The 21,794-nt window shown below is 38.7% G+C and overlaps 1 protein-coding gene across 1 annotated transcript; it reads right to left on the bottom strand.

The window, feature by feature from the left end:
• Nucleotides 1–1,759: 1,759 nt before the first annotated feature.
• Nucleotides 1,760–20,668, bottom strand: wnt2bb (wingless-type MMTV integration site family, member 2Bb). The gene is made up of 5 exons (XM_067413646.1): nucleotides 19,995–20,668; nucleotides 16,218–16,438; nucleotides 10,821–11,098; nucleotides 5,973–6,237; nucleotides 1,760–2,863 (listed from the first exon to the last, which is right to left on the bottom strand). The coding sequence occupies exons 1-5, from the start codon at nucleotides 20,351–20,353 to the stop codon at nucleotides 2,634–2,636; spliced, it is 1,353 nt and encodes a 450-aa protein (XP_067269747.1). The 5' UTR covers nucleotides 20,354–20,668; the 3' UTR covers nucleotides 1,760–2,633.
• Between the last annotated feature and the right edge of the window lie 1,126 nt (nucleotides 20,669–21,794).

Consider the following 21,794-nt stretch of genomic DNA (forward strand, 5'->3'; position numbering starts at 1 on the left):
TCGAGCTACAGTCCTTATCTATGTGTCAAAGTATACGTTACAATGCTATTTGGATATCTGAAGGATTAAAAACATGTTCCTTGTGACTTCTGTCTTTTGCAGTCTTGAGAGCTGTTGTAGTCTGACTGACCTACGCATGCTGAACGAAGCCGAGTTGTAGTCACATCTGCTGATTTTGACAAGTAAGTTTCTGGGTCCACATATTTTATTGTTTCTGGAACACAATTTTAGTCTGAAAATGTAGTCCTAAGCCTGTCCCTACTAAAACTAATCCTAACATATCCCAAAAATCAGAGGGAAAGGATAGGTGAATTACACCGATGTAGAAGCAGCTAACTCTTGTTGTAGACCATAAACTTGTCCCTAAAATCTGATTGGTTGATTGGAATGTTCCAGAATCAAAATCTTTGTGCATCAGGATGTACTTGCTGAAATTACATTCAGGGTTGCCAGGTGTGTGCCAAAATCGTACTTACGGGGTGGAAATCAACCCACAAACTTTTTTTCAACCTGCGGCAACAACTTAAAAGTAGCCCAACTTCGCAGGGAAACGACATACTTGGCAACACTGATCACATTCTCCTAAAATCAAACTTTTAAAGTGCATGTAAACATGACTAAAAGTGCTGTCACATTAGCACAATTTCAGTGAAAAATTGACAAAAAAAAGTTTGGTGTCTTTAATAGTGTAGTAATGTTTGAAGCACAGCTCACACTGAAGTAAATTTTAAACTAAACAGCTTTCGGTTGGCAAATTCCCATCCCATTGTGAATCTGCATGGGAAAAACTTTGGCCCTCACATGAAATTCCAAATTGCGTGAATTTATATTACATATATATAATAGATGTTAAAACAGCTGAACAATGGTGGATGTGTCCACAGCTTCTCTGTTGCATAACAGACTCTAAACTGAAAATTTCATTTGTGATTTATGAGTAAATACACTGCATATTTCTTTTAATAAATGCCATTAATTATGAGATGGTTCTCGAGAGTGGGTCTATGAACATATATTACGAAGTTGGCCATTTTAAAATCACATTTTTTCTAATAAAAGCAAACCTTCGAAAAACACAAGTCGTACCTAATAAAGGAGAGAAGATTGTAGAAAACAACATGCTTCGGTTAGAAAACAAACCACCCTGAAAAAGCTTTGATATCACAAGCAGACACAAGCCCCACTGTGACAGAGACCTGTTCAAAGCTGCTTCTGCCCTGTCATTAGCTCATTATTGGACATTTCAGGTTGCTCATTGGTCAAGTTTCGTAGATAGGGAGGCCCTTTTATTAAGTAGCCGTTATTTCTAAGATCTCTGTTAGGATACCCTAATGCAAAGTCTGATTTTATCCAAGGACTCAATGTCTGGGTGGTTAACATGAATCTTAACTAAAGTATTAAAATAACTGTTTTTAATATATTTTAAAATGTTATTTATTTCTGTGATGGTAAAGCTGAATTTTTGGAAACAGAGACACTTCTGATAAATAGAAAGTCTTAATACATCTTATTGACCCCAAACATTTGAACAGTAGTGTAAATATATGTGTAAATGTATATATTTATTTCATTAAAGTAGATATTTAACTAGTGCTCAGTTCCTTTTAGAAGATGTTTGAACTTGTGCTGTCATGACATCGTTATCCTGCAGTTCCAGAGCAATCAGTCGCGTGACCTTAACGGTTAAGGTGAAGAAAACCAAAATAAAATGACTCTTTATGTCTTACTTAATGTCTTTATATGAACTTCTGCTGAAAAAAATAATAATTACACAGTTAACAAGTACCACAGCACAGGAGAGCTAATGAGAGCTTACACCTCTACCAGTCACAGCTGTTAACACCATTCTTCTTGTTTACACAGGCAATGATGAGTTGTATAATAACATTTCATTTTCGCTCAACTGTTAGCTAATGTCCTTAGTGCATGCTCATTTATATTATTAATATTACATCTAACCCTTCCAAACGCCTCTGTAGCTTCCAGAGAAACTCTCTGTTAGGGCTCCATGTGGAGTGAGCAGCCCACATAGCTGTCATCCATTTTGTCCTCTTGAGTCCCTCTGACCAGCCTTGTTAATTCTGTTATATTCGGTACCGATAGTCAGAGTAAAATACTGTCCAGTATGGGCACGTGATGTATGTTAGGTACACGGCTGGGTTTTCAATTACATGTGATGTACATATACAGCTATTAGCCATGATAATATCTGATAGGCTCAGAGTCAGTTTAAAATATTATTTTAAAAGCAGCACACCTTTTGTCACAAAACAACACTCAGAACAAATTTCTCACGTCAAAACGAAACAAAAAAATATATACCAACACGTTACAGCACAGGTTGTTCCTCGATTCCTAAACCTTTACCGTCCTCCGATCTTTTCACAACAACAACAACAACAAAAAAAGAGAGAGAAGAAGAAAGAGAGATACATCTGCCATATCAGGCAAAGTGTGCAAGGCGCTCATGAGAAATGTAGATTTCAGTTGTAGTGCTTTCACAAAATAAGTTCAAATAAAGCCATGCAACAAAGAAGAGGGGTTAGGGGAGGGGTAAAAATTGCAAGGGATGGACTTCATATCCCAGAATGCCATGGACAAAATCCTGAGGAACGGGAGGATTTGGGTGTGCCTCAGGTCTGGTCCAACCATTCGGCACGTTTTGGAGCTTTGCAGGTATGAATGTCGACAGCCTCCTCGCAGTCTTTGCACTCGACGGCGCAACACCACTTAAACTTACACTCACACTTGGTGATGCGTTTTACGCGTGTGGTGTCGTAGCCCCGTCCACAACACATGACCTCGCAGCCGTCGGTCCCCCGGGACGTCTTGTTACAGACCCGACCAGCAGTACCCAATGAACCTGGAATGCAAAAAAAAGGAATTACTTTACAGGTTTTATATTGGACAACAAGTGTGGTGACCTAACATACCCAAAAAAGTTATTCATTTCATGATGTATTAAGCCCACCAGAATACAAATAAGCCTCAAATAATTGAATCATTCAATAAAATATAATTTTACTATGATATACATTATTCTGCCAAAAGTTTTAGGACGCCTGGTTTTATATGCACTTAATCCGTAGGGTTTAATATGGATTTGGCCCATCCTTTGCAGCTATAACAGCTTCAACTGTCCTGGGAAAGCTTTCCGCAAGGTTTAAGAGTGTGTTTATATGAATTTGTGGCATGCTGAAGCATTAAGCGTTCCTTTCACTTGAACTAAGGGACCAAGCCCAACCAATAAAAAAACCCAACAACCCCCACACCATAAACCCCCTCCACCAAACTTTACACTTGGTATAATGCAGTCAGGCAAGTCCCCTTCTCTTGGTAACCGCCAAACACAGACTCATCCATTGGATTGCCAGATAGAGAAGAGTGATTCGTTACTCCAGAGAACAAGTTTCCACTGGGTGGCATGCTATACATTACTGCATCCAACGCTTTAACATCCACCTTTCCATTGGACAAATGGTTCTTTATAGTCAACAAAATGTTTTTTAGATTATTATCTAGTAGTGTTCATAGAAAGGTTCTTTGAGGAACCCAAAACTGTATCACAGTGAAAACAACTGTGAAACAAACAACCTAACAGTCTTTTAACACAAAGTAAAAAATTAAAAAATAAAAAGACCATATATAATCAGATTGTTGTTTGGGAATCTCCATGTTGCTGTTTTGCAAGGTTAAACACACAGTGGACAGTGATGGTCTCCTTCTTAAAAAAAAAAAAAAAAAAATCTGCCTGCCCTGCGGCCATGAGAACCAGAGAGTGATGGTTGTGCTGGCAGCTTTGAAAGAATGGGATTTGAAAAATGAGCCTGTTGTATCCTTGGGGTGCAAATTCCACTGGGGTGGTGATGCTGGTGGTGGTTAGGGGGTAAGCGCATTGACCCTCTGAAATCACTGAGCTGTGAGCTGTCTGTCTGACCCAAACACACACTCAAACCATCACACTGATGCATGAGCTGCTGTAGTATTCTCAGAAAGCAGAGTAACACAGTGTGATGTGATACGTTTCCATTAGGAATTTGTTTTAACCATTAGTCGACTAGTCAGTCTCAGCTGCGGACAATATCATCAAATCAATAACATTTCTTATGGGGTGTTCACATAGGATATGTATATAAAAAAAATAACATTGCGACAAAAAAACATATCTACATGCAAAGCATAAAATGCTTTCAAGGTTGCATTTCTAGATTTATCCCCTGTAAAAAACTACAGATGAAATGTATTATACATTATATATTTATTTTACAAATTAAATACAAATATTAAAAAATTAGTCATAAAGTTAGTCTATTCATGACCCATCACCAACTGAACATGGGACTTGTGCTTCTTAGTCCAGATGATACATGCAGTCAGAGGTGTGTGTCAGAGCATCAAGGATTAAAAATCCCATCCCACCTCTTCTGACCCCTTCAAAGCCTCAACTGCCCTTTTTACCCTTAAGGTTTAGGGCAGGGCAGGTGTGAGAGTCAATTTACTTTAGTTTCCGAATTCTGTCTTTCTCCACACTCTATCGAGTCATGTAAAAACTAACATGGCTCAACACTATTAGACTGGATCTCAGAAGTGAGGATCCTCTGAGGTCTGCAGGAGATTCAGTGGTCAGTTAGTCTACGTTTACACAACAACAATGTACTAAAAACAGAAGTTTTTCCATTGCGCTTTCCGCATACCGACGACAACTTTGTCAAAACGATCACTGTTTACACCGATCCGCGAAAACTACTAAACACTGTATTATAAATGCCAGGCCAGTAGTTGGCGATGTCACTTTGTTAAGAAAAGCTATGCGCCTATAGACTGAACATAATAGACATGTACATGACTAGTTTCACAAATTAGCATTTTTGTAGTTCACACCGTTTTCAAAAACTTGCACTTTTTTGTTTTCAGGGCCCAAAAATGCAGTTGTTGTGTAAATGTTCAGTTTTTAGTTGCAAATGGTGTCTTCATTAAACGCTTTACTATAGAAGCCCATTTCCGGCACAAAATAAAATAATAAAAAGAGTAATTGTGAGTCAGAATTCTGAGATATAAACTCGCAATTGCGTGATATAAAGTCACAATTCAGACATTTTTTCTCAGTCAGAATTGAGTTTATATCTTAGAATTCTGACTTTATATCTCGCAATTGTGAGAAAAAAAGTCTGATTTCTGAGATAAAAAGTCACAATTACTCTTTTTATTTAGTGGCGGAAACAATACTATATACGGTTCCTTACTTTATAGTCTCTTATAAACAGGATTTAATTTATTATAAATTTATTCATCATCCAGACTAAGCACTTCCTACATTCTGAACGTCTGGTATGATCTAACTCTTAATTCTGAGAAGTCTATGCAAAATCCAAGTTTACGATTGTTTTGTTAATGCTGAGTGGGTGCGTCAGCAGCAGCAAAGTTAACTATTTGTGTTATTAGTAATGCATGAGTCACAGTATAGGTTAGTAATAATTGCATTATTACTAAATGAGTCAGTATTTACACTGCTTGAAAGAAATCGCTGTACTGATATTCTTCAAACATCCGGGTTTGGTTTGTTCTAAACTCTATAATCCTAAGTATACAACTATTCAGCCAAAAATGTTGTGTGGTATCGTTGGTTCTTTTTGTGCATTTTAAGAAATATATAAGATTTCTATTCTTCCAGTTTATTTGCATTATTACAATGTTTAATGCATATATTCTTTGTGAGAGGGCAACATCTGATCTGAAGTAAATAAATAAAATAAAATAAAAATAATTATTTATATATATATATATATATATATATATATATATATATATATATATATATATATATATATATATAATTTAATACAATAAAAAAAAACACTGCATGTGTAGGCAGTAGTTAATGAGGGAGCTGAGTGGCTTTTAACACTCTTAGTGTCTTGTAAGTACTGATAAATAATTCCTAAATAGTTAAATAGTTCTGTTTTCTTTCTTACCTGCAGCTTTGTCCATGAGGCAGTAATCAGGTGAGGTTTCGAAGTACACTAGGTCATTTTTTGTGGCTTTCCTGAAGTCTTTATTAGCTACTGTGAATCCTGTCCCATCTTGGTTCATGGTGACCTCAATGGCTCCGTTGTATTTCTTGCGAAGGAAATCTCCCGTTTTACGGAAATCCGACATTGCCAACCAGCAGGTTCTCAGAGTGCATGACCCACTGACTCCATGACATTTACATTCCAGCTTCATAAAGCGCTTTACAGCCTGTAAAACAGAGAAAACATCCCTAGTAGTTATGAAAAGATTCCATAAGGCAAAGAATAGCCGCAGAATGTAAACAGCTTCACAGGAGCGCTTTCATAGAACAATGTTTTTGTGTTAATTATGTCAGAATGTAGTTTTGGTTTAGTTGTAATCAGGAAATGAACTTTATTCACTCAACAGCCAATTTGGCTACTAAATATTTAAGTTACCGGCCATTCAGAACTTTTATTAGCCTTCATCATGGAGTAGTGGAACCAGTAATCAAGAAATCTAATTTGGATTCATCAATTTTAGACCTATCTTGAAACTTCCGTTTCTTTCTAAATTACTGGAGAAGGTCGTATATGGACGGTTTAATCCATTTCTGGATTTACATGGTATTCATGAAGTGTTTAAGTCTGGTTTTAACTCCCTAGCACAGAAACTGCACTGTTGAAGGTTTTTAATGATTTGGTAATTGCTATTGACTCGGGATTGTGCGATTTTAATTTTACTAGATCTTTCGGCTGCATTTGATACTGTTTAGACCATAAAATCTTGGGATTAAGAGTACTGTGTTGGGATATTTTAGATCCTATTTGTCTGAAAGAACTTTTTCAGTTTGTTTCTGAGCATTTGTCTCCTCAACTGCTTCTTCCATGTGTGGGGTCCCCCAGGGCTCCATTTTGGGGCCTATTTTGTTCTCCCTGTATATGCTGCCCTATTTTGTTCTCCCTGTATATATAGGACACATTCTGAGGAAATTTGGTATTCATTTTCATTGTTATGCAGACGAAACGCAAATTTATCTGCTTCTGAAACAAAAAGATACTTGCACTTTACCCCCCTGCCGTGTCTTGAGGAAATTAAGGCCTGGATTGCATTTAGTTTTAATGAACAAAAAACAGACGTTATGCTGTTTACGCCAAGAGGCACTTATGAATCATTAGATTTGGACCTTGGTGAACTGATTCCACTCATAAAGCCCTATGTAAAAAATGTAAGTGTTATCATGGATTGTGATTTTAAATTGGACAAACAGATTCACTTGGTAGTTAAACCTAGTTTTTCCCCCAATTGAGACAACTTACCAAGGTGAAATCCTTTTAAAGAATTTTAAAGACTTTCAAAGACTTATTTTTATCTATACTCATTTGGATTATTGTAATGACCTCTATATTGGTATTAGTCAGGCCTCTCTCTGCAGACCGCAGGTGGTTCAGAATGTGGCAGCTTGCCTTTTGACAGGTACACGAAAGCGGGAACATATTGCCCCTGTTCTCGCCTCTCTTCACTGGTTACCAGTCCATTTCAAGAATCATTTTAAGACTTTGGTGTTTGTTTTTAAATTGATTAATGATTTAGCACCTAAATATCTTTCGGACCTGATTAAGCTGTATGCTTGCTTTTACAAAGTTGAAGAACAGGGGTGACCGAGCATTTGCTGTGGTGGCCCAATGCTCTGGAATAGTTTGCCCCTCTATATTAGACAGACTCAAACACTTGCTGGTTTTAATTCTTGCCTAAAAACACATTTTTATAGTCTTGCATTTGAAACTATGTTAGAGTTGCTTTTTTTGTTTTATTGTGTCTTACTGTTTTCCTTTGTACTGTTGATTGTTTGTATCATTAATATTTTAAAGGGTTAGTTCACCCAAAAATGAAAATGCTCTCATTAATTACTTACCCTAATGCCGTTCGACACCCGTAAGACCTCTGTTCATATTCGGAAAACAAATGAAGATATTTTTGTTGAACTCCGATAGCTCAGACAGGCCTTCATTGACACCAATGTCATTTCCTCTCTGAAGACCCATGAAAGGCACTAAAGACATCGTTACAAAACCCATCTCACTACAGTGATTCTACAATCATTTTATGAAGCAAGGAGAATAGTTTTTGTGCGCAAAAAAACTAAATAACAACTTATATAGTGATGGCCGATTTCAAAACAAAGTTTCGAATCTTATGAATCAGCGTATCGATTGATGATTCGGATCGCGGGCCAAACTGCTGAAATCATGTAACACTGGCGATCCGAATCATGAATCAATACACGTTCAAATCCTTTACCTTGACTCATCAGCCATCATTGTTTACACCTGTGTGCCATTAGCCTCATCAATTTAGTCTATAGCTGTGTCTCATTTCGTTAATTTTCGAAGTATGCGTCCTCCGGAGGACACATCCTGTGTAGGATGCAGTATACGGAGTGTCCTCAATCAGAATTAAACGAGACGTCCTTCGTAGGACACACAGGCAGGAAGTATCAAGTTGCTATGCCAACAAGTTCAGCCTTGATTATTTGTAATTATTTGTAACTTGAAAATGACTATGAAATGTTTCTTGTCTTGACAGCAATGTACTGTTCTAAACGTTTAAAATGCACAGTTGTAATCATGTTTACCTCAACTATCTGTTTGAGGTAATAGAGCTTAAAAAAACAACAAAAAAGCTTGAACTCCTTAATTTAAACACCACACCTACGCTCGCATGTATATCTGGCGGTGGTGCCGTTTTTTCATATAATATAAAAAAATTTAATATGACGGTTGTTAACGGAGATGCAAAGAATTGTGGGTTATCTCCAGCCGTGAAGGATACTCCTCATGCACACTCCGAATTCCTGTGAAAGAAGGACGCATTCGGAGGTCGCATTTGGAGTGTCCTGCTGACTTTTTTGAAATGAGACGGTCTAATGGCGTATGCACCCTTCGAATGTGACCTCCAGAGGACGCAGCCTTCTGAAATGAGACACAGCTTATATAAACCTTGTTCACTCTGCCATTCACTGTGAAGTCTTGTAAAGTGTAACTACTACAATTCTGAGCGTTCTATCATGTTTTCATGTCTCTTGGTTTTGGATCACCTGCCTGTTTCTGGACTACTCTCTTGCCTACGTTCCCTGCCTTGCTGTGTTTGTCTGCTCGGACTGCCTGCATGTATTTTGACCTTGCCTGTACTCTAGACTGTTGGACTCTGGACTGTTGTCTTAATAAAATTGCATTCGGATGCCCAATCTGTTGTCTCATTGTTACACCATCACTATATAAGTCGTTATTTATTTATTTTTTTGCGCACAAAAACAATTCTCGTCGCTTCATAAAATGATTGTAGAGCCACTGTAGTGAGATGGACTTTGTAACAACGTCTTAAGTGCCTTTTATGGGTCTTGAGAGAAGAAATGACATTGGTGTCAATGAAGGCCTTTCTGAGCCATCGTATTTCAACACTAATATCTTCATTTGTGTTCCGAGGTCTTATGGGTGTCAAACAACTTATGGGTGTCGGTTAAGTAATTAATGAGAGAATTTTCATTTTTGGGTGAACAAACCCTTTAAGTTGTATGCGTGTACAGCACTTTGATAAACACTTGCCTTTTTTTAAAAAGTGCTTTATAAATATACTCGACTTTTTTAAAACTTTAAATAAACCAGATGATCAATGGCACATCTTAGCTGCACTATGTAATTTTTCCGTCCACTAGAGGGCGCCTATTCAAAACAAAGGCGTAGTTTGATGACGCAAAGTTTGAGCTCATAATCTTGGGACATGTGGTCTTTACCTCACACCTGGTGGAAAAGAATCAGGATAGAACTCGGGCAGAAATCATTTTCATGGATGCGATTTTTAACGTCAATATAGTATGAAGCAGAACATTTTCTGTGACATATCTTATGATTACTTTGAGTTTACTTGCACGTAGCAATAAAAACGCTAGGTCACTTTTTGCCCAGAAGTCTTGGACATGCGGCATATATGAGAACGGGTTAGAAAAAGTGGCCTCTCAATTGTCTGCTATGGCTTCAGCGGAGCACACCAGATGGGAAACACCGTGCCTCAGACGTCTTGATAGACGCAGAGTGGTGCCGCCGGTATGCGTATGGTCATAGAAAACAATGGCTGTTTCTGATATCGCATACTCTCTTGAGAAGGTACCTTTCTTGAATAAGCAATTAGCCTACTTCATGATAATTAAAAAACAAAAAAAAGTTCTATATATTATGAATATTTGTAGTATGAATGTAATCTGGAAGCACTACATTTGCCATGTTGCCATTATCATGTGACCTATTAGTGTCAGTTAATAACTTCACTGCCATTACCAAATCCTCTCCCGTGGCCTCATGGGATAGTAAATTGTCCATCGTATGCACACTTCAGAATCTCGCCAGGAGTAGTAGGTCATCCGGGTTTTCTTTTGAGTACTGTGAATTCGGGCATACTTTTGTCACAGTGTTCAAAGTTTAAAAAACGTGAATGCCAGGCCAGTAGTTGGCGATGTCACTTTTTAAAGAAAAGCTAAACGCCGTTTTCTCAGTATGCGACCGCTTTATGCTTTTTTCTCTAATGTTTGAGCCTTTTTAGGGGAAGGGTTCTGGTTGCAATGCCATGCAGAGTGATAGAACATAATTTATGAATCATAACCCGCCAAATTTTCTTGTGTGTTCATATGCGTTACTCGCGACATGGATTTCCACCTGCATTTGGCGAGTTGGTGGGTGGCAATTTCAAACCCTGGTTTTGATAGTGGCTTTATTCATTCGGCTTTTTCACCATACAGTTATATCACTGGGAATAAGTTATATAGCCTCTGTTCTCACCATTCTGCCACAGCGGTTGTTATGAAGGTTCATGAGTGCTCGTGCGTCTTTCACAGTTCGCTCTTTTGCATCTACGAAGGCTTTGGCGAACTTTATCCCATAGTTGATGTTATCACTGCAGCCACCCCAGTCAAACTCTCCTCGTTCGTCGCTGGCCCGGCCGCGCTTGTGGGGGTCACAGTTGCACGTCTTTAGCTCCCCCTGACTGCAGGCACGGGTAATAGCGAAAACCACTCCCGCCGAGGAAATCGCATACACGAATGCCGCCTCACGACTGCCTGTAAAGACAAGAATCATGAAGTCACAACAAACACATTCAGGTCCTTTATCAGACACTTAAAGAGTCTTAATCACACCCTCCGCTCTCATATAATCCCAAACAGCACTTCTGATTTGTCCGCCAGAGACCTGCCTAGGGGTGTGACTAGCCCCATTGTAAGTGCTTGGTTTAAATATTAGTACTGGCCTAATCCCTCCAGGGTGGGCCATTCTCTGCTAGGATAAATTGTTTGAAGGTTAGCAGCCTGATAGTGAACTGCCACAGCTATTTTCTAACCTTAACCTGCTATTTCTAAGCGTCCTGCATGTTTGGACTTACGTCACTCACACTGATTCCTTTAGCCTGACTGAATGTAAGAAAAATACCAAATGTAAATCATCACAGACAGTTACAAGGAGTGTCCAATTTTGCGAGTGTGCTCTTCAAAACTTGTATTACAGTTGTGCTATAATTGTAAAATGACAGTACATAATATATTTAGTATGTTATATTTTTTATAATTACTTTTAAATGCTTTTTTTTACAGAAATGTGTGACTTTATTAAGCAAGGACGTTGTCTGGCTATCACCAGGCTCAATTTAAGATTGAACATTGGTCTGGGGAGTCTGCTCTGTATATCCTACTGCACAAGAGGCATGAACAACTAGCATTATTCAAATAACTCTGTACGCAATTGGATAGTCCTTCAACCAATCAGACCCCAAGAGGCGTGATCAACAGGCAATGACCCATCGCTTTTCTAGCCGTCATCGTGCCGGGCGAAATCAAATCACCGGCAGATCAGGCTGAGTTTACCCAGTCTAGCAAGGATGCAGTAAATTGATCGAAACTGACAGTAAAGACATTATCATGGTTACAAAAAAAATTAATTTCAAATAAAAACTGTTCTTTTGAGCTTTCAATTCATCAAAATAATCTATCAGAAAAAGTATCATGGTTTCCGTTCAATTGAATTTGATTAAATTATATTTTAATATTACAATAGAAAACAGTTAAATTGTAATAATATTTCACAGTACAATATTTCAGTTACTTTATTTTTCATCAAATAAATGCAGCCTTAGTAAGCATAAGAAATGTCTTTTAAAAATGATAAAGAATCTCACAGACCCCAAACTTTTGCAAAAAACTTTTATTGTATATACACTAAGAACGTATTTGTGAAAGTTAAGATGTTCCTATTACCAAATTACTTAGAGGTGGACACAGTACACAACATCATTACTTGAATAAGAGTAACAGTACTACTGGTCAAATATGACTACGTTAACTTACAAGTGAAAGTTGTAAAAACGTTTTTATTTAAGTAAAAGTACAGAAGTATTTTTTAAGTACTTAAGTATTAAAAGTACATTTTCTTTTTTATGTCAACGCATTATTTTATTATTGTTGCAATGTTGTATAAATGCACATTATACCATCATGATGGTTTAAGTTAGCGTGTGATGCTCCAACTTAAACTCATTTCAATACTTATATAAAAGTTACAAAGCTCTTTACAAAGCTGCTGTCACTTTAAGGCCGAATGCACGGACCATATTATCTGATTCACTTCAAGTATTCTCCCAACTCTTTACTCTTCTCTTTCTCCCAAACAATTTTTGAACATTTTATGAGACATGCATCTAGTGTATGCCAACTAAACTAATCTTTAATCTTTTCAGAAAACTGAAACATACTTTCTAATTATGGCCATGGCCACATACTGTGCCGAGAAACTGTCTTCTTCCATTTTGCTATAAACTGATCATTGTTCAAAAAATGTTGGGAAACTTCACATGACCCTACAAGAGCGATTACTGAAAGGCTTTCTGCAAAAACAAAACAAAAAAAGAAGAAAAGAAGGGGGAAAAATCATCCACAGATTTTCAAAGCTGCTACAGAAACGACTTTTGACTTTGAGGACCTTGATAGAAATGGAGTGGAGTAAAAAGTACGATATTTATCTTTCAAATGTAGTGAAGTAATACGTTTCCAGAAAAAATAACACTCAATTAAAGTACAGATACTCAAAAAGTGTATTTAAGTACACTACTACACTAAATTTACTTAGTTACTGTCCACCTCTGACTAGTATTAATAATAATTGAGCCATATTGGAGGAAATATACACATTTAAATAATCTTGAAGTTATTTACATTCTAGTAGTGAATATGACTAACTTCCGCAGAGCTTTTTATTGTAGGACCCCCCTACCCAGATCTCTGCGTAAAGTTGTCCTTCTCACGCTGCACTGCAGTCGTTTTCAGTTTCCTGTTTCGGCTAAAATGTGTTTCAATGATCTGTGCTCATGTAGTACAATGACATCTGGAGGATATCTATGTTTGAATCGCTCCATCATTCATACAGCAAGATATTCTCTGAAGAAAAATAGATTTTTTTTAATAGTACAGTTGCTGTTTATAGGAGAATCCTCTCTTGGCAACCGCTCCAATTCTAATTCCATTTCATAAACTGAATACACGCAGTGCTGCGAGAGTCTGTCCGGCTGCCAGAATCATCTCTCCAAACATTTACATCCACTATGCCTGTTTATGTGGTAAAGAGACATAGAGAATGCTGGAGGGGTGATATTTTCACACAGGGATCTTTGGAACGCTGTACGAAAGCCAAACAGAAAGCACATTTACAGTGCCGATTTCTTGAGTAAACTTCAGGTTGAGGCTGAAATAAGTGATCCTGTGGGGTTTTGTCTGTTTATCACACCTGGCCAGGGATTTGTGCGAATGTGGCTGGATTTTCCTGTGAGATCCGAGTCGTTTCATTAATATCCCGCAGTGATAAACAGTGATGGACATGTCCAAGAGAACAAATGTTTGAAATGATCCATACTGATTTATATGGTGACAGTGCAGTGTGCTGATCTAGGTATGTACCATATGAGATGCAGAGGGAGATATTTAAAGAGAGAGAAAGTTTGAGAATCAGTTTAAGGGCTTTTGCACCGGTAGGGACTCACATAGTTCCTATAACTACTGCTGGTATTAGTTTTGTGTGTGTTCGCACCGCAGATCGTTTTGGGAGGCTCTTAGCTCACTATAGTACGGTCTAACCCAGCACAATAGGAACCACCAGTGACATAACTGCATGTTGATTGGCCGAACGCATGCCGAAACACCAATACCCGCCATTTCTTAGCTGTGTTAAACACACAGTTTACATATACTTAATCCACAAACATGGAAAACAGCGATAGTAGACTGAAGCCAAAGTCCAATCAATTCTCACTCTTTACATCGCTAAGTTGTTGAATGCCGTGCTTAAATGCTGTCTGCAGGCTTACGTCACTATAGAGTTCTTACTAGTGGTGTTAATGTAACTAGGAAAATGGCCCTAGATTTACATTTATGCTGCGTTCCAGTCAACCCATAACCCATGTTTTTCCAACCTTCTACCAGTGAAAGTGAACTGGAACAGCAAACCTGTGACTTCCCACCAATGAACTCATGATCGATGTCCTACCAGTTAAAAGCTCTGACGTCACATAGCCCGCGAAACAACAATGGCAGCCCCTACAGATAGCATAAAATAAAAGGTATAACAGCTTATCTTGCCTTATATGCCGTTTTTCTCCTCTGTTTCCCTCAAATAAGAAAAGAGTACGCACCTTTGGCGATAGAAATGATTGTAAATGAGCATAAGCCCTGTACGGTCCGCCATGCTTTGTTTACATCTAGCTTCCACAATTCCTTGTGCTCAGACAGTTTGGTGTGAATTTACCTGGAAAGCTACAAAGTTGCGCGTTGTGATTTGAAGTCGTAACTTTGGGCTCAAAAACCTGCCTGGGACACAGCATTGATTCTCGTGGGACCACCCTGGTGGCTAGTTCCCATCATTGATTTCCTATAACTACACGGCACGAAAGCCCTTTATATCTGTTTCCCAGCAAGTGGTAATGGTTGTGGGTTCTTCTTGCTCTTCTTGCAAAAAGAAAAACAAACAATAGTATTGATCAAACTGACTTGAACTGAATATAATATTATAATAGTAGTGTCATTATTAATGTTAGTATAATGTCTAATAGTCCACTTTAGACATTCTACTAACATTAGAGTATCATTAGACTATTAGTAGAAAGTCAGTTAATAAGAGTGATTACTGAAAGGCTTTCTGCAAAAACAAAACAAGAAAAGAAGAAAAAAATTCTGGATAATTCCGAGATACAGCCAAAACAAGGGAAAATGTTCAATTTTTGAGGTAATTTAGCCCTCGTCTAGCAATCCCAATGCTCCAAATAGCAATTAAACATCTAAAAGTATCTTTATTTGTATGTTTTCTGGGAGGAGTACACTTTGATTCATGCTGACTGACAGATCTAACATGTATGCACAAAGATGCCTCTCACGGTAATCCCGATATACACACATACACAGAATTACAGAACTTCAAAATATCTGTCTTGGCAAGTATTCACTCAAACATTATCTGTTATGTCTTAAATAAACCTTTGGTTTACTGTTGTGGAAAAAAATATCTGATGTGTAACATTATAAAACTTCCGTAGTCTAGTCTGTAAACATCTACAGTAGGTCTTAATATATAGGCTTTCATTTTAATCAAACAATTGTGGTATCATGGGGGGGGGGGGGGGGGGTTGACTTGATGTGTGCCAAATTTGGTGATATTACCAGGGATATTAAGGTATGGTTGCTAGGTGATTTTGTTTTGAAACCTCAGAAATCCTCTGAAAACTTTAACTAACAAAATCAACTTTGCTGACTGTTGGCTATGAAACAGGTTTAGCTCATTAATTTTTATCCGATTTAAACCATACATCATTTCGAATGGTTTTTAATAGACAATTTGAAAAAATTATAACAATTTGCTCACTGTGAGCACGTTTACCAGCAGGGTTCATATATTCTACTAACCCTAACTTAACAGTCTACAAATGATACATCTAAAGTAGACTATCATTCTACTTTATATCATTATAACCTAAAATGTAATTAGTATAATAAGTAATAATGGCAAAAAAAAATCACCTTCAAAATTCAAATTGCTGCCACGTTTAACATTATAACTTCCATCATTCTCTGCATTTAAAGTTTCTTGTTTTCTTCAATAACCTTGACTCCTGTCTCCAAAACACACAGACACATTTCTAGAACTCACTGCGCTGTATGACTCTCCCAAAAACAGTATGGTCTCTGTCCAGAGCGCTGCAATTCCAGCGGTGATGGCGGAATTGATGCTGGCACTCTCGAATCCACTCTTTAGCCCCGCCCCCGATTGACTGCATGATGTCCGGATACTTCTGACACAATTGTCTCTGTTTATTCACCAGCCCGGGAATATTGTCACAGATCACACGTGCACCAAGGGCTCCAATATACCTGAAATATACAAAGACAGTGGCTTAAAACCTGAATTATTCCAATCAGTCACCGTTTTTGCCAATTGGTATTCTTCTGAAAGTGCTGAATCAGTAAACATTCAGTGATTATGCATTGTTTGATGCCAAAGAGTTTGATCATTCCCAGAATCTTACCACTCATTAGTGGAATTTCAGGGGGAAGTTTGGCAATCTGGCATGTGTCATAAACAGACATTCACAAACCAATCATTATTTAGGATTTATGTTAAGGCACACATGCATAATAAGCTCAACATCAACCAATTTGGAAAACATTGCTGAGCCCTCTATGATAATCTTGTATTCCAAGTTAAATCTTTACTGAGTTTTTAATCTATTTTATCTATTATTAGCCATTAGCTCCATTATCGTTTGCTGTGATGTCATACTTGATTCTACTTAACCTAAACAAGTAATCAGAACAGAAGAAGATTTAATGGATAATGGTGCGTTCTGTCTCTCTTTTACTGTGTAGTTTTCATTCCTGTTCTGATTGTTTCAATCCATCACTGTTCGAACGCCAACAGAAACTGGGATAATATCCCTCTCTTTCTCATACACACCCGAACCGTATCACGTCAAGCCTGATCTCAGCCTTCACACAAACACACACTCTGTCATGTCAGACTAAAGGAGGATTTAGTCCTAAATTATTTAGTCTGCAAAAATGTGCATTTTTGGAAATGTTGATCAACCTTTTGATTATGCCTGTGTTCCTCCCACTCCGACGCCTCATTTGACTGTGATTATAGGGCTTTATCAGACCCCGTGCTTTGTGTTCAATAGTCAGAGTTTCAAAAAGCTCACCCACACACACCAGTCTGGTCTTACACATTGTGGTGGTTTGCAGGTTGGCTTTACCAGCAGCAGTAATTCATTATCCACAGGACCACAACCACAACCACATGCTGTAAAAACACAGTTAAAATCTGCTCTCATGTACATTGTGTGTCTGTGTGTGTGTGTGTGTGTAGTTATGCTTGATGGGGAAAAGAATGTACAATTTTGTAATTTTTTGCTTCTATCACCCAAATAGTGGTGAAACCTCCCCTATTTCTGTCCTTTCTTCTTTCTCCATCTCCCCATTGGTCTAATCACATTTTCTCCTTTCCATAGATCAGGCCCCACATCTATCATATGTCTCCAACTTTTCTTCTAAATCAGGGTCCTAAAGTTTCCAGTTCTGCAGTTCTGGATGAATGATTTAGAGACCTGTTGAAACATACATGTGCCATAATGTCTCTTTACGTGTGCCAATTGCAATATGATTGGATGATTACAAAATTAGCTCGCGTCTCGTTCAGAAATGAATTGAGAATTTAAAGAATTTCATATGACTGTCATTTGTAAAAAGTGCAATTTGTCAAAACACATTGAACTTTATAAAAAAGCTTAGATAAAACAATAGATAAAATGACAGACAGACAGACAGACAGACAGACAGACAGACAGACAGACAGACAGATAGATAGATAGATAGATAGATAGATAGATAGATAGATAGATAGATAGATAGATAGATAGATAGATAGATAGATAGATAGATAGATAGATAGATAGATAGATAGATAGATAGATAGATAGATAGATAGATAGATAGATAGATAGATAGATAGATAGATAGATAGATTATTCTCTTAGTCCAATCAAAATTTCTATTCAACTTCCTGGGTGTGTCCAGTTCTCATGAATTGAAAGGAAGCCACTTTTCAGTTCTGAAATTTGTCCGAACTTGGTAAAAAAGCTCACAGGTCAAGATGAAGTTCACTTCAAAGGACACACACACACTGTTGTATCTGTGTGGAAGTCCGGGAAAGGCTTATGTCTAGCTTCATCTGTGTGTGTGTCTGTGAAATAAGTTCAGTTGAGACACTAACAGGCCGCCCAGTAGCTTAAGAGGATTCCTGCTCTGTCTGCTTAAAGTGATGGATGAGCAGATCACAGAGCGAAAAAGAGGGAGCAAGCGATCCCTTTCTCTGGCTCTAGTGAGTGCCTCGCATTGGGAATGTAAGCCTGACTTATTACACCACGATAGTAGTAAAGCAAAGAACTAGCTTTCCTCTGGTTTCTTTCTATCTTACTTTCTTAGTTCTATGTCTTAATATTAAACTGACGCAGTTGTTGTGGGTCTGGTATGAACGTATATGATTTTCATCAGAGAGCTGCAGCATGTTTAATACTTGGTATGTACGGTATATTGAGCAAAAACATGAAATTAACATTTGTCACGCGCACAACCACATATATATTATGTACATAAAACCCACCCTCCTTAACTACATTTATATATGTGAGCAATGAGCATGTGGCTGGCTTATTCATGACTGCTAAGGCTCACTTTACTGTAGTCACCAGCTAAGTGTGTGTGTGCGTGTGCATCTAAGCAGGAGGCCTGACACATATTGCAGTTATTTCATTTATTCTTCTGTTATTGGCTGGCACAACACCTCAAGCACACCATGAAAACCCAACCCATAACTCTGATATAATGATGTGCAGGGCCTGTTACTATACATAAGCAAGAGCTCTGGGGAAAACCCCAACCCTCATGAGCATTTCAAATGATATTTTGAGGGGGCGAAATCCATGATTTGTGTGTTTCTAGAATAATTGCGTTTTAAATGCCAATATCTTGGTGGAGAGGGCGGTGGAGCTGCGTTCCTGCACCAATTGCAACGTGTGTGTTCACTTTAGTAGCCTACTTGAGTTGACTGCCATCACCGACCTCTGTCTGCCCACCACCAGGGTGCGAATTATGGGGAGTTTGTTGGGTCTGAACCCCATAATTAAGACTTAAACCTCCCCAAAGCAAATAAAAACAAAAGGTTGGGGGTCTCAAAAGCATGTGTCCTTTCACATATAAGTATAGCTCTATACATATTTCAACAACATTGTCAAACAAAAACAGTGTTTTTAGTAAACCACAAAAGTTAGATTACAAGTTATTCAGACCGCACTACACCCTCGCGAACAGACCGAGAAGATAACCATAGCAACAGCTGCTCGAGCACTTTCCGTCAGGATCCGTAGCTACCAAATATCAGTTATCACTTCATTATGTTTACATAGGGTAGGTGGCATATGCCCGAAGAGCTTTGTTTAAAATGGGTTTAAGATACTTGATGTTTGACTAACTGTGAGGTGCCAAGCATTTCGGCTGCGCGAGACGAACCTCAACATATTTCGCCTTAAAACGACTTTAAGTCAAATACTCTGAACCTAGACCTATAGCCGACTTTAAATTTCCATCAAAACGCATTTGAAAACATTACCCTAATGTTTAAAGCTCTGTTTTTCATTTACCTAAAGTATAAAATAGACTGGCTATACAATTCACACGTACACAAACGCACTTAAATAATGATAAATAAATAAAAACAGTTGAGCAATAAAAAAAATCCCAAATTCCCAATGACAGATAAATGCCCAGATTCCTAAATGACAGCAGCTCGGTCACCGTGAGCAGAAAAAAAGCTCGGTTTCTGCGCGCGAGTGTGCGCAGGCGGCGGCGCGCGGGGATGCTGGACGCTACTCACCACCAGGACGAGTCCACGCGCGGTGTGAGGATGAGCAGGAGTAACAGGAACGCGCAACACAGCCGCGAGGACGCACGGGGACCGTAGGATGAGCCTGAGCTGTTTCTGATGATATGTCTTAATCCTGAGCCTCCGGGAGCAGCGGTAGATCTGTTGAGAATCCGGGGCGACCCAAGAACTTTACCGCAGCCAAACATAGTTAAGCGTGTCCTCCAGCGGTGATAAGAAAACACGATTTGGTACTGTAGGAAACGGGTGTAAAGAGCGTTTAGGTCTGCGGGGACCCGCTGAAGTTTGGATTTCTGATAGCTGGACAGATGTACAGAGTTCCGTGCGGACGATGCACGGACGGATATCATGTATCTGCCCGGATATTAGCGTGTGCCATATAAAAGTATTCCCCGAGATCTGGCAACCGCAGCAGAAATAATCCAAGCCAGACGGGCAGGTTCAGAGAGCGCTTTCTTTTCTTTTCTTTTTTTTCACCTCCTCTTGAGAACAGATGAAGTCTCGGTGAGGTGCAATTTGGTCAGCAAGAGTGCCAACTTTTCCACTTTTTCTCCCCACGTTTTGCGTTCAGGCAGGACTGTGAAACATGCGCCTCTCCGTTTTTCCATTGGAGTCTGCGAGCGCTGATAGCAGACTGCGCGAGATAAACCGGGGCGATGAACTGTGCGAACTGCAGACCGAAGGGGTGGGTGACGGGGGGAGAGAGAGAGGGGCGATAGGAATGTTGACAGCCCGCCGTCTCTCCGCTCTTATTGGGTAAAGCTCACAGACCGGAGCCCCGGGGAAGCTTGGGCTCGCGCGGGATACGCGCCGTTCCCTGGTCAGTGGAGACACGCGCCACACCTGCTGAACAACACGCAGCATCCTCAATTACACACTACGCCTGGACTTCAACCTCACAAACACATAGCACTCATCATGCGGGGGGAAAAATAGGCTTGATACAAATAGAAATGGATTTAAACAAATATATTACGCCTATTTGTTTAAATCCATTTAACTTGTAACAAAGTGCGTCACTTGTAACAATAATATCCGTTCACTTAACTCGACTTTCCATTTAAATGCTCCTACAACAATATAATAATAATAATAATAGTATATTGGTCCAAATATAGGTAAATAAACATTTTATTTATTTATTTTATTTTTGTGAGTTAAAATGTTTTACCGTGTGGATTTTAGCCATGCCGTATAGTTGAATATTTATCGACCGGAGCAATTGTTTTATAAAGTCAGATATATTTTTAGTTTTTTGTAAGCGTATTTTGCACGCTACCAATATGCAGTGCGAATGATGCGTTCTCGAGTGCATTCAAATATTTGATTATATATATTAAAATCCAAGATTTGAATGCACTCGAGAACGCAGCATTCGCACTGCAGCCGCAGGTCCGGAGAGATGCGCGTGCCTGAATACACAAGCTCGTGTTTACAGATAAGACTCTAGAGCTCACACGAGTGCTGCTGTGTATAAACATCGCGCGGAATCCAGTTTCAAAACATAATATAGCCTGTTGCATGCTCTCTGAATAAGTGAAACCATTCTCTTTATTAATGCGATGTGCAGGAGTTAATCCCACAATGGTCTGTCGATAAATATTTTACACTCTCCTAACTTCACGGCTCCTAATGTATACTATACAATTTAAACTACACAAATAAGCATTTAGAATACCCAGTTCCAACAGTAGCAACTTCAGCTCCAGATGAGGGATCTGCAACACCCAAGACTGTGCTTCTGTGGGCCTATAACACTTCACTGAGCACTTGAAAGTGAACTGACGCAGA

This window comes from Pseudorasbora parva, chromosome 13 (assembly GCF_024679245.1).
Source record: "Pseudorasbora parva isolate DD20220531a chromosome 13, ASM2467924v1, whole genome shotgun sequence".
In the NCBI taxonomy this organism is placed as follows: Eukaryota; Metazoa; Chordata; class Actinopteri; order Cypriniformes; family Gobionidae; genus Pseudorasbora; species Pseudorasbora parva.

What these genes read in the sequence shown, in the direction of transcription:
- wnt2bb (XM_067413646.1), bottom strand. Translation starts at nt 20,353, where the DNA reads ATGATATCCGTCCGTGCATCGTCCGCACGGAACTCTGTACATCTGTCC. An exon ending in CGCGTGGACTCGTCCTGGTG is followed by an intron (nt 16,439 to 19,994) that starts GTGAGTAGCGTC and finishes TGTATATTTCAG; the next exon opens with GTATATTGGAGCCCTTGGTG. An exon ending in ACAACCGCTGTGGCAGAATG is followed by an intron (nt 6,238 to 10,820) that starts GTGAGAACAGAG and finishes TCTGTTTTACAG; the next exon opens with GCTGTAAAGCGCTTTATGAA.